Source organism: Oryx dammah, unplaced genomic scaffold (assembly GCF_014754425.2).
Source record: "Oryx dammah isolate SB20612 unplaced genomic scaffold, SCBI_Odam_1.1 HiC_scaffold_12, whole genome shotgun sequence".
NCBI lineage: Eukaryota > Metazoa > Chordata > Mammalia > Artiodactyla > Bovidae > Oryx > Oryx dammah.
Window position 1 is genome coordinate 6706065 of NW_024070196.1, and position 16872 is coordinate 6722936.

The 16872-nt window shown below is 40.9% G+C and overlaps 1 protein-coding gene across 4 annotated transcripts in view; it reads left to right on the top strand.

Annotated features, from left to right (window-relative positions):
* SH3D19 (SH3 domain containing 19) overlaps positions 1–16872 on the top strand; it is a 111836-nt gene that overhangs the window by 72008 nt on the left and 22956 nt on the right. For all 4 annotated transcript variants that reach the window (XM_040251459.1, XM_040251461.1, XM_040251460.1 and 1 more), the window contains 2 exons: positions 2431–2538; positions 9015–9130. In XM_040251459.1, the coding sequence (XP_040107393.1) occupies positions 2431–2538; positions 9015–9130 (224 nt within the window). The remainder of the gene's footprint in view (positions 1–2430; positions 2539–9014; positions 9131–16872) is intronic.

Sequence of the window (16872 nt, forward strand, 5' to 3'; positions counted from 1 at the left end):
GTGTGTGTGTGTGTGTGTGTGTGTGTTGGTCCCTCAGTCATGTCCAAACTCTTTGCGATCTCATGGGCTGTAGCTTGCCAGGCTCCTCTGTCCATGGAATTCTCCAGGCAAGGATACTGGAGTGTGTGGCCATTCCCTTCTCCAGGGGATCTTCCTGACCCAGGAATTGAAGCCCAATATCCTGCATTGGCAGGCAGATTCTTTACCTTCTAACCTGGAGGGGTAGCATAGATGTTTTCCCACCCCTTAGGCGGAATTGTGTGCAGGGGGCACGTGCAGTACCCTGCTTTTGCTTGGGGTTCTTCAGAAGTGGCAGTTGGGTTCTTTGGTCTCTTTGTATCTTTTGTCCAGAATCTGCAGCAACCGCAAATGAATGCAGTTATTTTAGTCTCATGTAGTTTCTTAGTTGCTTGAGGAGGGGTGTGTCCAGGTGCAAGCATTGCAGCCCTGAAGCAGAGTCCCAGGTCCCAGCCTGTCTCACAAAGAAATAGATACAAAACGATTCTCCTTTTGTTTTTCAAAATACCTGCATAATCAGGATCTTCCTGGCCGTGGTGATTAGGACTCAGCGCTTCCGCTGCCATGGCCCAGCTTCAATCCCTGGTCAGGGAAGATCCCACAAGCCATATGCTGCAGCCCAGAAACTCCAAAACAACAAAAATACCTACAATGTGATATAGAAAAAAAGTCTGTAGACAGATACACCAAATTTTAGATAATAATTATTACTAGAGGGATGGGATTACAGGAGATTTTCTATCATATATTTCTCAATGTTTCCCATTTTTACAATAATTATTACTTTTGAAATGAAAAATAATGCTATAACAAAATAAAGGATTAAAGAATTTGGTTAGACCTGAAAGAGCTTTGTTTATTTTCTGGAGTTATATTGTAAGAGCCTTTTCTGACAGTTTGACATTGTTTTGACGATGTTGAGTTGGATTTTTGAACATAGACAAGACTCGCCTCACTCATGTGCTACTAATAGGTTTCCATGAGGGGTCATCTAATTTTTTTTCCCAGTAGCCTAATAGTAGTTGTGTTATCTAGCATGCCACCTGGGGGTCTTACGTAGGTGGTAGATAATAAACTTAAAGTAGGATTGTACTTGACGGTCCTGTCTCCCACCTCTCACTGTTAGTAGCACATTGTAGGCAGATGTGAGAACAAGTGACTAGTGAGTGGGTGCTGCTCTGGTGGCAGGTCTGAGAGTGGGGTGTCCTGAGAGCTGGGTAGAAGGGAAGGCGAGTATCGGGGAGCTGAAAGGGCTTCTTATCCTTAGCTCAGCTTTTCATCTATCCTGAAAAGAGTTGGTCAGCAGAAGGTGCTTTATTGAACAGCGGCTTGTAACAGGCCAATCACGAATGCTGGAGTGCATTGTTTCACAGGGAGCATCTCCCCACCGGTGAGACCCAGAGGACAGGTGCCAAATATAACTCATATTCACTCTGGCTCTTGCAGAATAAAGGCAGAAGCAGCCTCGTGGGACCCCAGGTGCTGTGCAGAGTACGCATATGCATCGTACAGCCTTCGATTTTACTTTTGCTAATCTGTTTATTTTTAGATTTCTCATCTTTTAAAGTTTATGGTCATCTTTCCAAGCTACTAAAAAGAACATTTGCGTTAAAGAAAAAAAGACTGTTTCTTTCAGTAAAAAGGTTTGGTGGGAGAATTCCCTGGTGGTACAGCGATTAGGGCTCCGTGCTGTCGCTGCTGAGGGCCCAGACTCAGTCCCTGGTCTGGGAGTTAAGATCCTACAAGCCATGCAGTGTGGTCAGAGAAAAAGAGAAAAAGAAGTTTGGTGGTTATGCTTTTGTTTAAAATACTCTCCCTAAGCACATACTGCCCATTTTTAAATGAATGAGTTAAGACGGAGGAATGCTCACTCCTTGCCCCAAAATTAAATATTTGAAGGAAGATGTCTTACCTTACTTCCAAGATAAAACGCTTTCCGTTTCATGTTAGTGAGGTGTAGTTTTACCTGACTATTCAATCCAAGACTGCGGAGTGCCCCCTCTAGGCCCTGGCGGCCCTCGAGGGAGGTTTTCTAGCACAGGCATGGGAGTGGAGGATCCGGGAGGCTTCACAGTGTGGGGAGATGGGCTCCTTGTTTCAGTTGCCCCTCATTTTCAGGGAGACACTTATAAAATGATTACACTCCCGTGAAAGATAGCTTCTACATAATTGAAGATTGTCCTGGCTCTCTCTCATCAGAGAGGAAGAAAAGCTGTATAAATTATTTACAGAGCTCCAAGTTGTTTCCTTTCATGAACCCTGATTTTGTTTTTGTCTCTGCAAACTGAGATTTTGTTTATCCGTGAATAGTTTTCCCTAGGGCATGAGAAATATGACTGTTTAATTATGAATGAGGTTTTTTGTTTGAGTCCATATTAACTAAAACGTGCAAAATCAACTGTTTTTCATTAGATCCCTTTCAGCTCCCCACCAGAACAGAACCAGCAAAGGAACAAGCAGTTCACCCAGCACCCACCAGGAAGCCCACTGTGATTCGGATTCCAGCCAAACCAGGAAAATGTAAGCGCTTCTCTGCCTCATTTATTTTTTACTCCAGGAGCTGGGGAGAAATATATGCTGATTTATCAATGTTTGCTTCTGAAATTATTTGTAATCGGCCATTTATTATTATTACTCATAGCTGAGAACATATAAAAGCAAGTTGTTTTTTCATAATTCTCTAGATAATTAGTACAGTTAATTTAGATTTTACTTCTCTTTAACATCCTTTTAGGCAGAGAGTTTAGAAGGAGGCTTAAACTCAGAATAAGTGTAATATCCTATGTTAGTGCCAGTAGTAAAGATAGAGTGGAGGAGTACTTGAAACTGATAGCAGATACAATTGTATATGTCTGTTCAGTTCAGTCACTCAGTCATGTCTGACTCTTTGCAACCCCATGAACTGCAGCACGCCAGGCCTCCCTGTCCATCACCATCTCCTGGAGTTCACTCAAACTCATGTCCATCAAGTCGGTGATGCCATTCAGCCATCTCATCCTCTGTTGTCCCCTTCTCTTCCTGCCCCCAATCCCTCCCACCATCAGAGTCTTTTCCAATGTGTCAACTCTTCTTATGAGGTGGCCAAAGTACTGGAGCTTCAGCTTTAGCATCATTCCTTCCAAAGAACACTGGAGTATATTATTCCAGTCAGCATAATCTAAATATAGCTATATGTGAATTGTCTGAAGGGAAATAACCAAAAGTTATAAAAACATAACAATGTGTAAAAAGACTTTTAAATCAGTATAACATTACATGTTTTATAAACTTCCTTACTTGATATTTTTTGGGGGGCTGCCTTTGCAAGGTCTTAGTTCCTTAAACCAGGGATCAAACGCCGGCTCTTGGCTTTGGAAGTGCAGAGCCCTAACCACTTTCACATTCTTACATGAAATTTTGGATGGGTTTTAATAAGTACAGCAAACAAAAACAAATCTGATATTATTATAAGAGAGACTCCTACAGGGCCAAGAGAAAAAGTGTATGAGATGTATGCACACAAATGACATACAGTGGATTCCAGGGTAATCACACACTTTCTCTGTGAGCCTCTTTCATTTCATTTCCTCTAACACTTTTGCGTAGCCCGGAGGCATCCTTGCCTCTATCTAACGAGACTCTGCCATTGCGTTCCTGCCAACAACAGAGCAAGTATACCAGTCCTTCACCTGCAGCATCCCAGGGTTACGCTGTAGGCATACCCTGCAATGCCATGAAACCCCTTTAGCTTAGGGGTTTGACCTCTCTATATATAAAATACTACCTAGAAGAATCATATTGGTTTTAGTCTCTTGATGGTTTTATTAACGAATGGCTCCAATCCAAGTAGTGAGAAGACTGAACAGAGTTGCTATGGAAAATGAGGAGGAGAGAAAGTTAACAGTACCAAAATATAGTGGGTTTTCACTTCGTTCAGTTCAGTTGCTCAGTCGTGTCTGACTCTTTGAGACCTCATGAACTTTAGCACACCAGGCCTCCCTGTCCATCCCAACTCCCTAAGTTTACTCAAACTCACGTCCATCACGTTGGTGATGCCATCAAACCATCTCATCCTCTGTCATCCCCTTCTCTTCCCACCTTCTATCTTTCCCAGCATTAGGGTCTTTTCCAGTGAGTCAGTTCTTTGCATTAGGTGGCCAAAGCATCAGTCCTAATGAATATTCAGGACTGATTTCCTTTAGGATGGACTGGTTGGATCTCCTTGCAATCCAAGGGACTCTCAAGAGTCTCCTCCAACACCACAATTCAAAAGCATCAATTCTTGCAGTGCTCAGCTTTCTTTATAGTTGAACTCTCACATCCACACATGACTACTGGAAAAACCATAGTCTTGACTAGATGGACCTTTGTTGGCAAAGTAATGTCTCTGCTTTTTAATATGCTGTCTAGGTTGGCCATAACTTTTCTTCCAAGGAGCAAGCGACTTTTAATTTCATGGCTGTAGTCACCATCTGCAGTGATATTAGAGCCCCCCAAAATAAAGTCTGTCACTGTTTCCAATGTTTCCCCATCTATTTGCCATGAAGTGAGGGGACCAGATGCCATGATCTTAGTTTTCTGAATGTTGAGCTTTAAGCCAACTTCTTCACTCTCCTCTTTCACTTTCATCAAGACGATCTTTAGTTCTTCTTCACTTTCTGCCATAAGGGTGGTGTCATCTGCATATCTGAGGTTATTGATATTTCTCCCAGCAATCTTGATTCCAGCTTGTGCTTCATCCAGCCCAGCATTTCTCATGAAGTACTCTGCATATAAGTTAAATAAGCAGGGTGACAATATACAGCCTTGACATACTCCTTTCCTGATTTGGAACCAGTCTGTTGTTCCATGTTCTAACTGTTGCTTCTTGACCTGCATACAGATTTCTCAGGAGGCAGGTTAGGTGGTCTGGTATTCCCATCTCTTTAAGAATTTTCCACAGTTTGTTTGTTGATCCACACACAGTCAAAGGCTTTAGCATAGTCAATAAAACAAAAGTAGATGTTTTTTTGGAACTCTTTTGCTTTTTCGATGATCCAGCGGATGTTGGCCATTTGAACTCTGGTTCCTCTGCCTTTTCTAAATCCAGCTTGAACATCTGGAAGTCCAGGGTTCACGTACTGTTGAAGCTTCGTAGGAAGTTATATAGTAGTTTTAGACTAAAGAGCTGGCAATGTGTTTCTTTTGACAGCATGATATAACCCATGGATATAGCCCACTTGAAAGCTCATGGGGTTATCTGCTTTCTTGCTCTTACCTTATTATAAAGTGTTTGGGATTTTAATAAGCCGTGTGAGATATAATGATAATAAATATTGTCCAAAGCTCATGTGGCTTCAAGGAATACAACTTGTACATTGAAATGTATTCTCCTGTTGTGTCAGGGTCCCCAAAACCCCCATGTTCGGTGATTTGCTAGGAGGACTCACAGAACTTAGCATCTAGTTGTGTTTGCAACTGTGATTTATCAGAAGGCAAAATCTGCAGAGGGAAAGGTGCATGGGGCAAAGTGTAGAAGAAACCACGCACAAGCCTCGGGGAGTCCTCTCCTAGTTGGGTTTCACAGGAAGTTCCTCAGTCTCCTCAGTTGTGAAATGTCAATCAAGGAAGCTCATTAGAGACTCAGTACCCAGGGGTTTTGCTGGGGGCTGTTTACATGGGCACCTCTAGAAATTTTGTTATGTACCAAAATTCCAGATTCCCAGAAGGAAAGCGGGTGTCCAGCATAAACCATATTCTTTTGTTTTCTCTGTTCTGGAAATGGTGGGAACCTTCCCCAAATCCAACTTTCTAGGCCATCAAGGGCCACCCTTGTAACTCAGTCCTGCGATGCTTATTCTTCTCTACACACTGATAAATTGGATTAGTAGTCCTGAAATCCTGAAAAAGACATATTGAAGAAGCACCTTTATTTATTATCTTGACAAAGCTCCAGGAGCTATTAGAAAGCTGAGTTCTGTATTGCTGTATGTAAGAGAATGGAAGGGCTAGTTCCTAGAGAATTATTTCTATTTCTATAAAAAACTAGTTCCCCAGGGACTTTCCTGGTGGTCCAGGGGTTAAGACTCTGTGCTACCACTTCAAGGGACACTGATTTGATCCCTGGTAGGGGAACTAAGATCTTACATGCCACAAGGCATAGCCAAAAAAAAAAACAGTCCCCTCAAATTTTGTTATTACAATTAGTAAGCAATGCATATATGCCGTGGAGGAAAAAAAAATAAGACTTGGTGTCCGAAAAACTTTGAATGGATAAGAAAAGAAACAAACAGCTTTGTGGTGCAAAACTCCTTCCTCTGAACCTGTCAGCTTCTTCCCCTGGAGACCTCTTTCTTCTGACTAAGATATCCTTTCCCCAGATACCTGCATAGCTTCCTTCTTCACTGTTCTTTCAGGTCATTGCTCAAATGGCACTTTTCTCATTGAGGCCTCCGCTGACCACGTTATTTGAAATCAAAAGTCTCCACCTCCCCCACGTACCCACATCAGATAATTACTACGTCCCTTCCTTCCAGTAAGCTATCTCCTCTCTACTTTCATGTTCTTACTACTTTGTGCCCTTCAGTTTTTTGTCATGACAACATATCCTAAGTGATTCATTATTTCTGTGTAAGAATAAGGGAACTACAACACAGAGAGAGTCTTCAAGATGGCAGCTGAGATGGACGGTCTCTGTATGGTGGCCCTGCCTCTCACTAAGAAGGCTTGCCTGTCTGTATCATTGTTTTCCTAGTAGCTGGCCTAGGTACTTTCCTCCTTTGAGAGTGTTTCCCTGTCTGTGAATAAAACAGGAACTCATCCTCTTGCTGTAAGTTTTTCCTGTGAAAAGGAAGCAGACAGTGTTCATTTGAATGAGAAAAATTTCCATCTCCTTTAAATGCCTTAACCAGGAAAATGGCTTCAGCCTCCTTTAGCACGTTACCATCGTCCTCGCTCCAAATATTTTGCACACAGCTTTTAATTAGCTGTCACAAATTAAGCCTGGTCATCTTTGTTTTCTTCTTTTTATACTAAGTTGGTACACTATCTCTGGGTTAAGGATATAATTTGGATGTAAAGATATCGCTTGTGGAAATGAGAGTGATTAAGCCCATTAATCTGGAGCTGATGAATTGGAAAGCACATTTAATTATTTGAATTGGGGGAGGGTTGGACACACCACCTATTAGGAAGCAGCAAGGCTTATTACAATGAAAATAGACTTTGAGGTTCAAAGCTGTGGTCTGACTGTTACTAGCATCAAGACCTGGATGTTTTTGTTGTTCAGTTGCTAAGTCATGTCCAACTTTTTGCTACCTCATGGATTGCAGTACGCCAGACTTTCCTGTCCTTCACCATCCCCCACAGTTTGCTCTAACTCTTGTCCATTGAGCCAGTGATGCCATACAACTATCTCATCCTCTGTCATCACCTGTTCCTCTTGCCTTCCATCTTTCCCAACATCAGGGTCTTTTCCAATGAGTTGACTTTTCACATCAGGTGGCCAAATATTGGAGCTTTAGCATCAGTACTTCCATTGAATATTCAAGTTTGATTTCCTTTAGGATTGACTGGTTTGATCTCCTTGCTGTCCAAAGAACTCTCAAGAGTCTTCTCCAGCACAGCAATTCCAAAGCATCAATTCTTCGGCGCTCAGTCTTCTTTATGGTCCAACTCTCACATCCATACATGACTACTGGAAAAACCATAGCTTTGACTATACAGACCTTTGTCAGCAAAGTGATGCTTCTGCTTTTTAATACACTGTCTACCTTTGTCATAGCTTTTCTTCCAAGGAGCAGCTGTCTTTTAATTTCATGGCTGCAGTCACCATCCATAGTGATTTTGGATCCCAAGAAAATAAAATCTGTCATTGTTTCCATTTTCTCCCCATCTATTTGTCATGAAGTAATGGGACCAGAAGCCGTGATGTTAGTGTTTTGAATGTTGAGTTTTAAACCAGTTTTTTCACTCTCCTTTTTCCCTTTCATCAAGAGGCTCTTTAGCTCCTCTTTACTTTCTGCCCTTAGGGTGATATCATCTCTATATCTGAGGTGGTTGATATTTCTCCCGGCAATCTTGATGCCAGCTTGTGATTCATCCAGCCCAGCATTTCACATGATGTACCCTGCATATAAGTTAAATAAGCAGGGTGACAATATACAGCTTTGACGTACTCCTTTCCCAGTTTTGAACCAGTCCGTCGTTTCATGTCCGGTTCTAGCTGTTGCTTCTTGTCCTGCATACAGGTTTCACAGGTGGTCTGGTATTCCCATCTCTTTAAGAATTTTCCAGTTTGTTGTGATCCACACAGTCAAAGGCTTTAGCATAGTCAATGAAGCAGAAGTAGATTTTTTCTGGAATTTCCTTGTTCTTTTCTATGATCCAGCAGATATTGGAAAATTGATCTCTGGTTCCTCTGCCTTTTTTAAATTCAGCTTGTACATCTGGAAGTTCTCTGTTCGTGTACTGTTGAAGCAAGACCTGGATGGTTCATTTGTTTTCTTCTCAGCTTCAGTTTCTTCATCCGTCAAATGGATGCAATGATACCTAGCATAGTGCTGTCTAACATGGTAGCTAATAACCACATGTGGCTACTGAGAACTTACAATGTGGTCCATGGCAACTACAGGACTGAACTGTTTATTTAATTTTAATTAAGATTTAAGTTCAAACTGCCATATGTGGCTACTAGCTAGTGGACTCAACAGATCTAGCACTTAAATAGATGGTTAGAGAAATGCATATGAATAAAGTGCCTTAACTTAATGCCTCGTCCATAGAAGGTTCCAACAAATGCTGGCTTACTCTTGTAATTATTTAGTATCACTTTTACTCTTGATAAAACATTGGATAAAATTAACTGATGGCTGCTAACCCATCAGTTTTCTGAGTTTTGTCAGGAGATCTTTCTCTTTTGCTTAGCTATCTATTCTTTTGTGTATAGACATTTTCCTAAGGAAGCAAGCTGCAGTCTTTCCATCCTGTGAAACCCTCGAAGACTAGAAATTACTGATTAATTATTGCTGTTTTTCCAGGTTTACATGAAGAGGATCCACAAAGCCCACCTCCTCTCCCTACTGAAAAACCTATTGGAAACACCTTCAGCACAGTATCTGGAAAGCTTGGTAATGTTGACAGAACTAGAAACTTGGTAAGTGGTCATTATAGGTTGTCCTAAGCTACACACTAATATTAAGTACTCAGCTGATGTCTAAATTATTTTACTATTGGTCAGATAAACCTTTATTACAAACCATTTTCTAAGCTCCATGTACTTATTTAATATTTTAAAAATTCATATAGGATAAAAGACTTAGGCTAATTCATTGTACTTCATCATAAAATAATTTGCCCTATACCAGCATATTATCTGTTAAAAATTTTTTTTTATTTTTTACATTTTTGGTTGTACTGGGTCTTTGTTGTGAAAACAGACTTAGTTCAGTGATCAGATTATATTTGAAATGAATATACTGAATGAAACACATCATTTTAAGATAATCATGAGCATTTGTTCATCTGAAATTTATGAGAAAGTTATTTTTTAATTTTAAAAATAGTGCTTTATCATGTGCTTATTAACAGATGGTGGTCAAAAGGTTAAATATATACACATTTTTAAAAAAAATTCCAACTTCAATACCATTTTTCCATACTTTTTGAAATACCTAGGTTATCTTTACAGTTTGTTTCAAAAGAAACCAGTTCTTAAAGTCTTTGAGCCACATTTTCAGTTCAAATTTCATAATAGTTTTACATTGTGAATTAACTCTGCTTATTATACATGCAAACTGATCTAATCATCTAGTGAAGAGAAATTTCTTTGATGGATCCATTAAATTGAATTAGCCAATATTAAGTTAATGAGAGTTTCCTGTAGGCTGGATTAAAATTTAGTGATCACTTGCATTTCAAAGTACTTGGTAATAAATTTTTATTAAACTGAGCCAAGAAAACCCAAAAGAGGATGATAGAGCTCCTACCATAGAGTTGTTGAATGGGGGAAATCCCATATTTCCATGGAGAAAAAGTTCCTTGAGAAGGTCACTAAAGGGTAGTAGAATGGAATGATAGGATGACGAGTAGACACACTTTGCATTCACTGAGTCATGGGCTCTATCAACCATGAAGCTCCATTAAAATATTAAGTATTACTCCATTTGGTGTTAAGCAATCCACAAAACCACTCCAACATAGGAAAAAAAAGGAAGAAAGGAAAGGAAGTTAGAATAAACTAAACCATCTGGAGGGGGAGCTTTATTCATAACTGTTTATACCTCACATGAATAAGTTCAGTTCAGTTCAGTTCAGTCACTCAGTTGTGTCCGACTCTTTGCAACCCCATGAATCGCAGCACACCAGGCCTCCCTGTCCATCACCCACTCCTGGAGTTCACTCAGACTCACATCCATCGAGTCAGTGATGCCATCCAGCCATCTCATCCTCTGTCGTCCCCTTCTCCTCCTGCCCCCAATCCCTCCCAGCATCAGAGTCTTTTCCAATGAGTCAACTCTTTGCATGAGGTGGCCAAAGTACTGGAGTTGCAGCTTCAGCATCATTCCCTCCAAAGAAATCCCAGGGCTGATCTTCAGAATGGACTGGTTGGATCTCCTTGCAGTGCAAGGGACTCACAAGAGTCTTCTCTAACACCACAGTTCAAAAACATCAATTCTTCAGCACTTAGCTTTCTTCACAGTCCAACTCTCACATCCATACATGACCACTGGAAAAACCATAGCCTTGACTAAATGGACCTTTGTTGGCAAAATAATGTCTCTGCTTTTCAATATGCTATCTAGGTTGGTTATAACTTTTCTTTCAAGGAGTAAGTGTCTTTTAATTTCATGGCTGCAATCACCATCTACAGTGATTTTGGAGCCCCCAAAAATAAAGTCTGACACTGTTTCTACTGTTTCCCCATCTATGTCCCATGAAGTAATGGGACCAGATGCCATGATCTTTGTTTTCTGAATGTTGAGCTTTAAGCCAACTTTTTTACTTTCCTCTTTCACTTTGATCAAGAGGCTCTTTAGTTCCTCTTCATTTTCTGCCATAAGGGTGGTGTCATCTGCATATCTGAGGTTATTGATATTTCTCCTGGCAGTCTTGATTCCAGCTTGTGCTTCTTCCAGCCCAGCATTTCTCATGATGTACCCTGTGTAGAAGTTAATAAGCAGGGTGACAATATACAGCCTTGATGTACTCCTTTTCCTATTTGGAACCAGTCTGTTGTTCCATGTCCAGTTCTAACTGTTGCTTCCTGACCTGCATATAGCTTTCTCAAGAGGCAGGTGAGGTGGTCTAGTATTCCCATCTCTCTCAGAATTTGCCACAGTTTATTGTGATCCACACAATCAAAGGCTTTGGCATAGTCAATAAAGCAGAAATAGATGTTTTTCTGGAACTCTCTTGCTTTTCCCATGATTCAGCGGATGTTGGCAATTTGATCTCTGGTTCCTCTGCCTTTTCTAAAACCAGCTTGGACATCTGGAAGTTCACAGTTCCCATATTGCTGAAGCCAGGCTTGGAGAATTTTTAGCATCACTTTACTAGTGTATAAGATGAATGCAATTGTGCGGTAGTTTGAGCATTCTTTGGCATTGCCTTTCTTTGGAACTAGAATGAAAATTGACCTTTTCCAGTCCCATGGCCACTGCTGAGTTTTCCAAATTTCCTCACATATTAAATGCAGCATTTTCACAGCATCATCTTTCAGGATTTGAAATAGCTCAACTGGAATTCCATCACCTCCACTGGCTTTGTTCGTAGTGATGCTTTCTAAGGCCCACTTGACTTCACATTCCAGGATGTCTGGCTCTAGGTGAGTGGTCACACCATCGTGATTATCTTGGTCATGAAGAGAATAGCATGACAGAAGTCCTGTCCTGCAGTGTTTACAGAGGGTGGAGGAGGGAGAGCTCAGAGCCCCCTGTGCTGTGCGGTAATGAATGCATACGTAATAGACATGCTGGGTCTGAAGGAAGAAGAAACAAGAAAGAGATCACAGGTTAAATGATTTGGCTGAAGTCACGCACATAGATTTCCAGAGCCAGAGATCTATGACTGAGAAATTCCTTTTGTTTTAAGAATTACAATTACTGAGTGAATTTTAGACCAGAGGCCAGAAAGGCTTGAGGTGTAGGGAAAGATCTTGGAAAGCATGTTTCACCAGTGTGATGAACCATGTGGAGAGGGTCTTTGACTGGTAAGTCTTCTAACGAGGTGCAGAATGAAGACCCTGTACTGCTTCTCCTGCCTTAAGAGCCAGGGTGTTTGCCGTCTCATGACAAGATGGCTGTCCCTGCAAAATCTCAGTCCTCACTTAAACGATAGAGGACTCCAGGGTGAGAAACATCAGGAGGCAGGGGCGCCATTCTGTCATGGGAGCACACTGTTCTGTGGAAATCCAGGGCTTCTGCCAGCCAGCGCAGGAAGAGAGTTGGGGGACGTGGCCCAGAAGGTGGAAGGCGTCTTGGCTGCAGCCCAGAAGCACTCTGATGACTTCAGGACGTGAGAAGTGGTATCAGTGCCTCAAGAAAGAAGAGAAGGCACATCTGCAGAGGCTGCTCAGTGATCCCAGCAGACAGGAATGAGGTTTTGGAAGAAATGTCTGTCTTTTGAAAATACAGCAAGAAAGGGGGAAGGGGGCTGGAATTATTTTTAAATTGAACATAAGAAACCATCCCAAGGAAGATGAACAAAAAGATGGCATCTGTGGGGCAGTACAAATAGAGAAACCAACTTTGCCCAGAACTAAAATACTTACCCAAACATGTCAAAAGTCAAAGTTCAGGGTTGTCAGAGCTAGGAAAAAACTGCAAAATGCAAGTACAGAGAAGCTCCATGCATGTGTGGAATACTGAAGAACAGGAAATCCCTAATGAATAATCTTCCAAAGACTGTCAGCAGAAGCTGTGCGCAAGCCTGGACTTGACCAGACACTCAGACCGTGGCTCCTGCAGGAACCAAGCCCCTCCTCTCAGTGTATGAAGGCTGTCCAGGGCTGCAGTGCCTTTGGAATGTGCCTAACAGTCCTGGAAGATTTGAGTACACTGCCTTTTTGTGTGATTTCTTTTTGCTGATAATTCAAAATTGAGAAATTAAAAAGATATTTAAGATCTCCCATAAAGATATCTAAACCACCCAGAGAAAACTACAGCTAATATTTGGTAGAAGATTAGGATTGTGTGGTATGTCTTTATTAAAGTACATCATCTATAATTTTCCATGTCAAATTTATCATCTTTTTTTAATCTGCCCTTAATTATTAACTAATTTTGAAAAGATATATGAGTTCCTACCTATCTGCTAGAGTGTTTTTCTCTTTGTTTCAGTTTTAAAGGTGGCCAAAGAAGTAAATGAGTTTTTTAGGTATCATAGCAGGATTTGTTGGAAGGCATATAGGCAGTGTATTTATAAGGCATGGATGATGGTTTGTAATATTGCAGGGTTTATGAGCTGGTGACTTGCCTCACTACATTAACTGAACTCATTAGTTTAACCAAGTTTTAAGGGCAAGCTTAATTTGTTTTTTAAAATGGGATTATAAAACATTGAAACATATTTAGATGATCACAGTTATTAGCAATTAATCATTTGGTATTTAAGGAAAAGCTGTAAATAGTCAGTGTGAATTACAAACCACAGAAGTGAGTTTTAACTCATTTGTAAGATAAGAAGGGGGAAAAGAGACCAAATTAGCCCAAAGATTATCAATCTGTAGCTATATCTCCTTTACCAAAAGAAAAAAAGGAATGTCATTTTGAAGACCTAGCATTCCCCTCCCCTCAGGTGGTATTGGAAAAATATTATGTCCTGGATGTCAGTGGTCAGAGCTTAAAAAGTAGGAAAGCTGAAAAAAAGAGACTCAATTAGAATTAGAATTTAGTGAGGACTTTTCCCTTAAAGAATAGAAGTTTTGGCATTAAGAGCCTTTAACTTCTCATTCAACAGATGATCTGAAAAAGTTTTCCATGTTTTATATTCATTACCCAGTCCCTGGGCAATAACATGTTCAGAAAACTTATTTATTAGCACAGTTTGAACCCCTTCTCCTAGAGAAGTCTTCCTATTGATCTCCACACTTCCAATTTCTCTCATCTACTTTCAGACCGAACATTCCAACTCTCCCTCTCTTGTTTTTCACACCACCCCCTTTGCTCTTTCCTCCAAAAATCTTCTCAGCACATCCAGCCCCTCTGCTCTAATTGTATAGTTCAGTTCAGTTCAGTTGCTCAGTCGTGTCCGACTCTTTGTGACCCTATGGACTGCAGCACACGAGGCTTCACTGTCCATCACCAACTCCTGGTGATGCCATCCAACCATCTCATCCTCTGTCATCCCTGTCTCCTCCTGCCTTCAACCTTTCCCAGCATCAGGGTCTTTTCAAACGAGTCAGTTCTTCGCATTAGGTAGCCAAAATATTGGAGTTTCAGCTTTTAGCATCAGTTTTTCCAATGAATATTCAGGACTGATTTCCTTTAGGATGGACTGGTTGCATCTCCTTGCAGTCCAAGGGACTCTCAAAAGTCTCCTCCAACACCATTTCAAAAGCATCAATTCTTCAGTGCTCAGCTTTCTTTATACTCCAACTCTCACGTCCATACATGACCACTGGAAAAACCATAGTCTTGACTAGATGGACCTTTGTTGGCAAAGTAAGGTCTCTGCTTTTTAATATGCTGTCTAAATTGGCCATAACTTTAATTCCAAAGAGCAAACGTCTTTTAATTTCATGGCTGTAATCACCATCTGCAGTGATATTAGAGACCCCAAAAATAAAATCTGTCACTGTTTCCATTGTTTCCCCATCTATTTGCCATGAAGTGAGGGGACCAGATGCCATGATCTTAGTTTTCTGAATGTTGAGTTTTAAGCCAACTGTTTCACTCTCGTCTTTCACTTTTATCAAGAGGCTCTTTAGTTCTTCTTCACTGTCTGCCATAAGGGTGGTGTCATCTGCATTTCTGAGGTTATTGATATTTCTCCTAGCAGTCTTGGTTCCAGCTTGTGCTTTATCCAGCCCAGCGTTTCTCATGATATACTCTGCATATAAGTTAAATAAGCAGAGTGACAATATACAGCTTTGATGTACTTCTTTCCCGATTTGGAACCAGTCTGTTGTTCCATGTCCAGTTCTAACTGTTGCTTCCTGACCTGCATATAGGATTCTTAAGAGGCAGGTCAGGTGGTCTGGTATTCCCATCTCTTTCAGTATTTTCCACAGTTTATTGTGAGCTACACAGTCAAAGGCTTTGGCATAGTCAATAAAGCAGAAATAGATGTTTTTCTGGAACTCTCTCGCTCTTTCGATGATCCAACGGATGTTGGCAGTTTGATCTCTGGTTCTTCTGCTTTTTCTAAATCCAGCTGGAACATGTGGAAGTTTGCAGTTCACGTACTATTAAAGCCTGGCTTGGAGAATTTTGAGCATTACTTTGCTAGCGTCTGAGACGAGTGTAATTGTGCGGTAGTTTGAGCATTCTTTGGCATCGCCTTTCTTTGGGATTGGAATGAAAACTGACCTTTTCCAGTCCTGTGGCCACTGCTGAGTTTTCCAAATTTGCTGGCATATTGACTGCAGCACTTTCACAGCATCATCTTTGAGGATTTGAAATAGCTCAACTGGAATTCCATCACCTCCACTAGCTTTGTTTGTAGTGATGCTTCCTAAGGCCTACTTGACTTCGCATTCCAGGATTTTTGGCTCTAGGTGAGTGATCACACCATCGTGGTTATCTGGGTTGTGAAGATCTTTTTTGTATAGTTCTTCTGTGTATTCTTGCCACCTCTTCTTAATATCTTCTGCTTCTTTTAGGTCCATACCATTTCTGTTCTTTATTGTGCTCATCTTTGCATGACATGTTCCCTTGGTATCTCTAATTTTCTTGAAGAGATCTCTAGTCTTTCCCATTCTGTTATTTTCCTCTATTTCTTTGCACTGATCACTGAGGAAGGCTTTCTTACCTCTCCTTGCTATTCTTTGGAACTCTGCATTCAGATGTTCATATCTTTCCTTTTCTCCTTTGCCTTTCACTTCTCTTCTTTTCACAGCTATTTGTAAGGCCTCCTCAGACAACTATTTTGACTTTTGCACTTCTTTTTCTTGGGGATGGTCTTAATCCCTGTCTCATGTGCAGTGTCACGAACCTCATTCCAGAGTTCATCAGGCACTCTGTCTATCAGATCTAGGCCCTTAAATCTATTTCTCACTTCCACTGTATAATCATAAGGGATTTGATTTAGGTCATACCTGAATGGTCTAGTGGTTTTCCCTACTTTCTTCAATTTCAGTCTGAATTTGGCAATAAGGAGCTCATGATCTGAGCCACAGTCAGCTCTCAGTCTTGTTTTTGCTGACTGTATAGAGCTTCTCCATCTTTGGCTGCAAAGAATATAATCAATCTGATTTCATTGTTGACCATCTGGTGATGTCCATGTGTAGAGTCTTCTCTTGTGTTGTTGGAAGAGGGTGTTTGCTATGACCAGTGCGTTCTCTTGGCAGAACTCTATTAGCCTTTGCCCTGCTTCATTCTGTACTCCAAGGCCAAATTTGCCTGTTACTCCAGGTATCTCTTGACTTTCTACTTTGCATTCCAGTCCCCTATAATGAAAAGGACATCATTTTGGGGTGTTAGTTCTAGAAGATCTTGTAAGTCTTCATAGAACGATTCATCTTAAGCTTCTTCGGCATTATTGGTTGGGGCATAGGCTTAGATTACCGTGATATTGAATGGTTTGCCTTGGAAACGAATAGAGATCATTCTGTCATTTTTGAGATTGCATCCAAGTACTGCATTTCGGACTCTTCTGTTGACTATGAGGGCTGCTCCGCTTCTGCTAAGGGATTCCTGTGGTATAAGCTCTCTGCTTTCTCAAGCCTTGTCTGTTCCT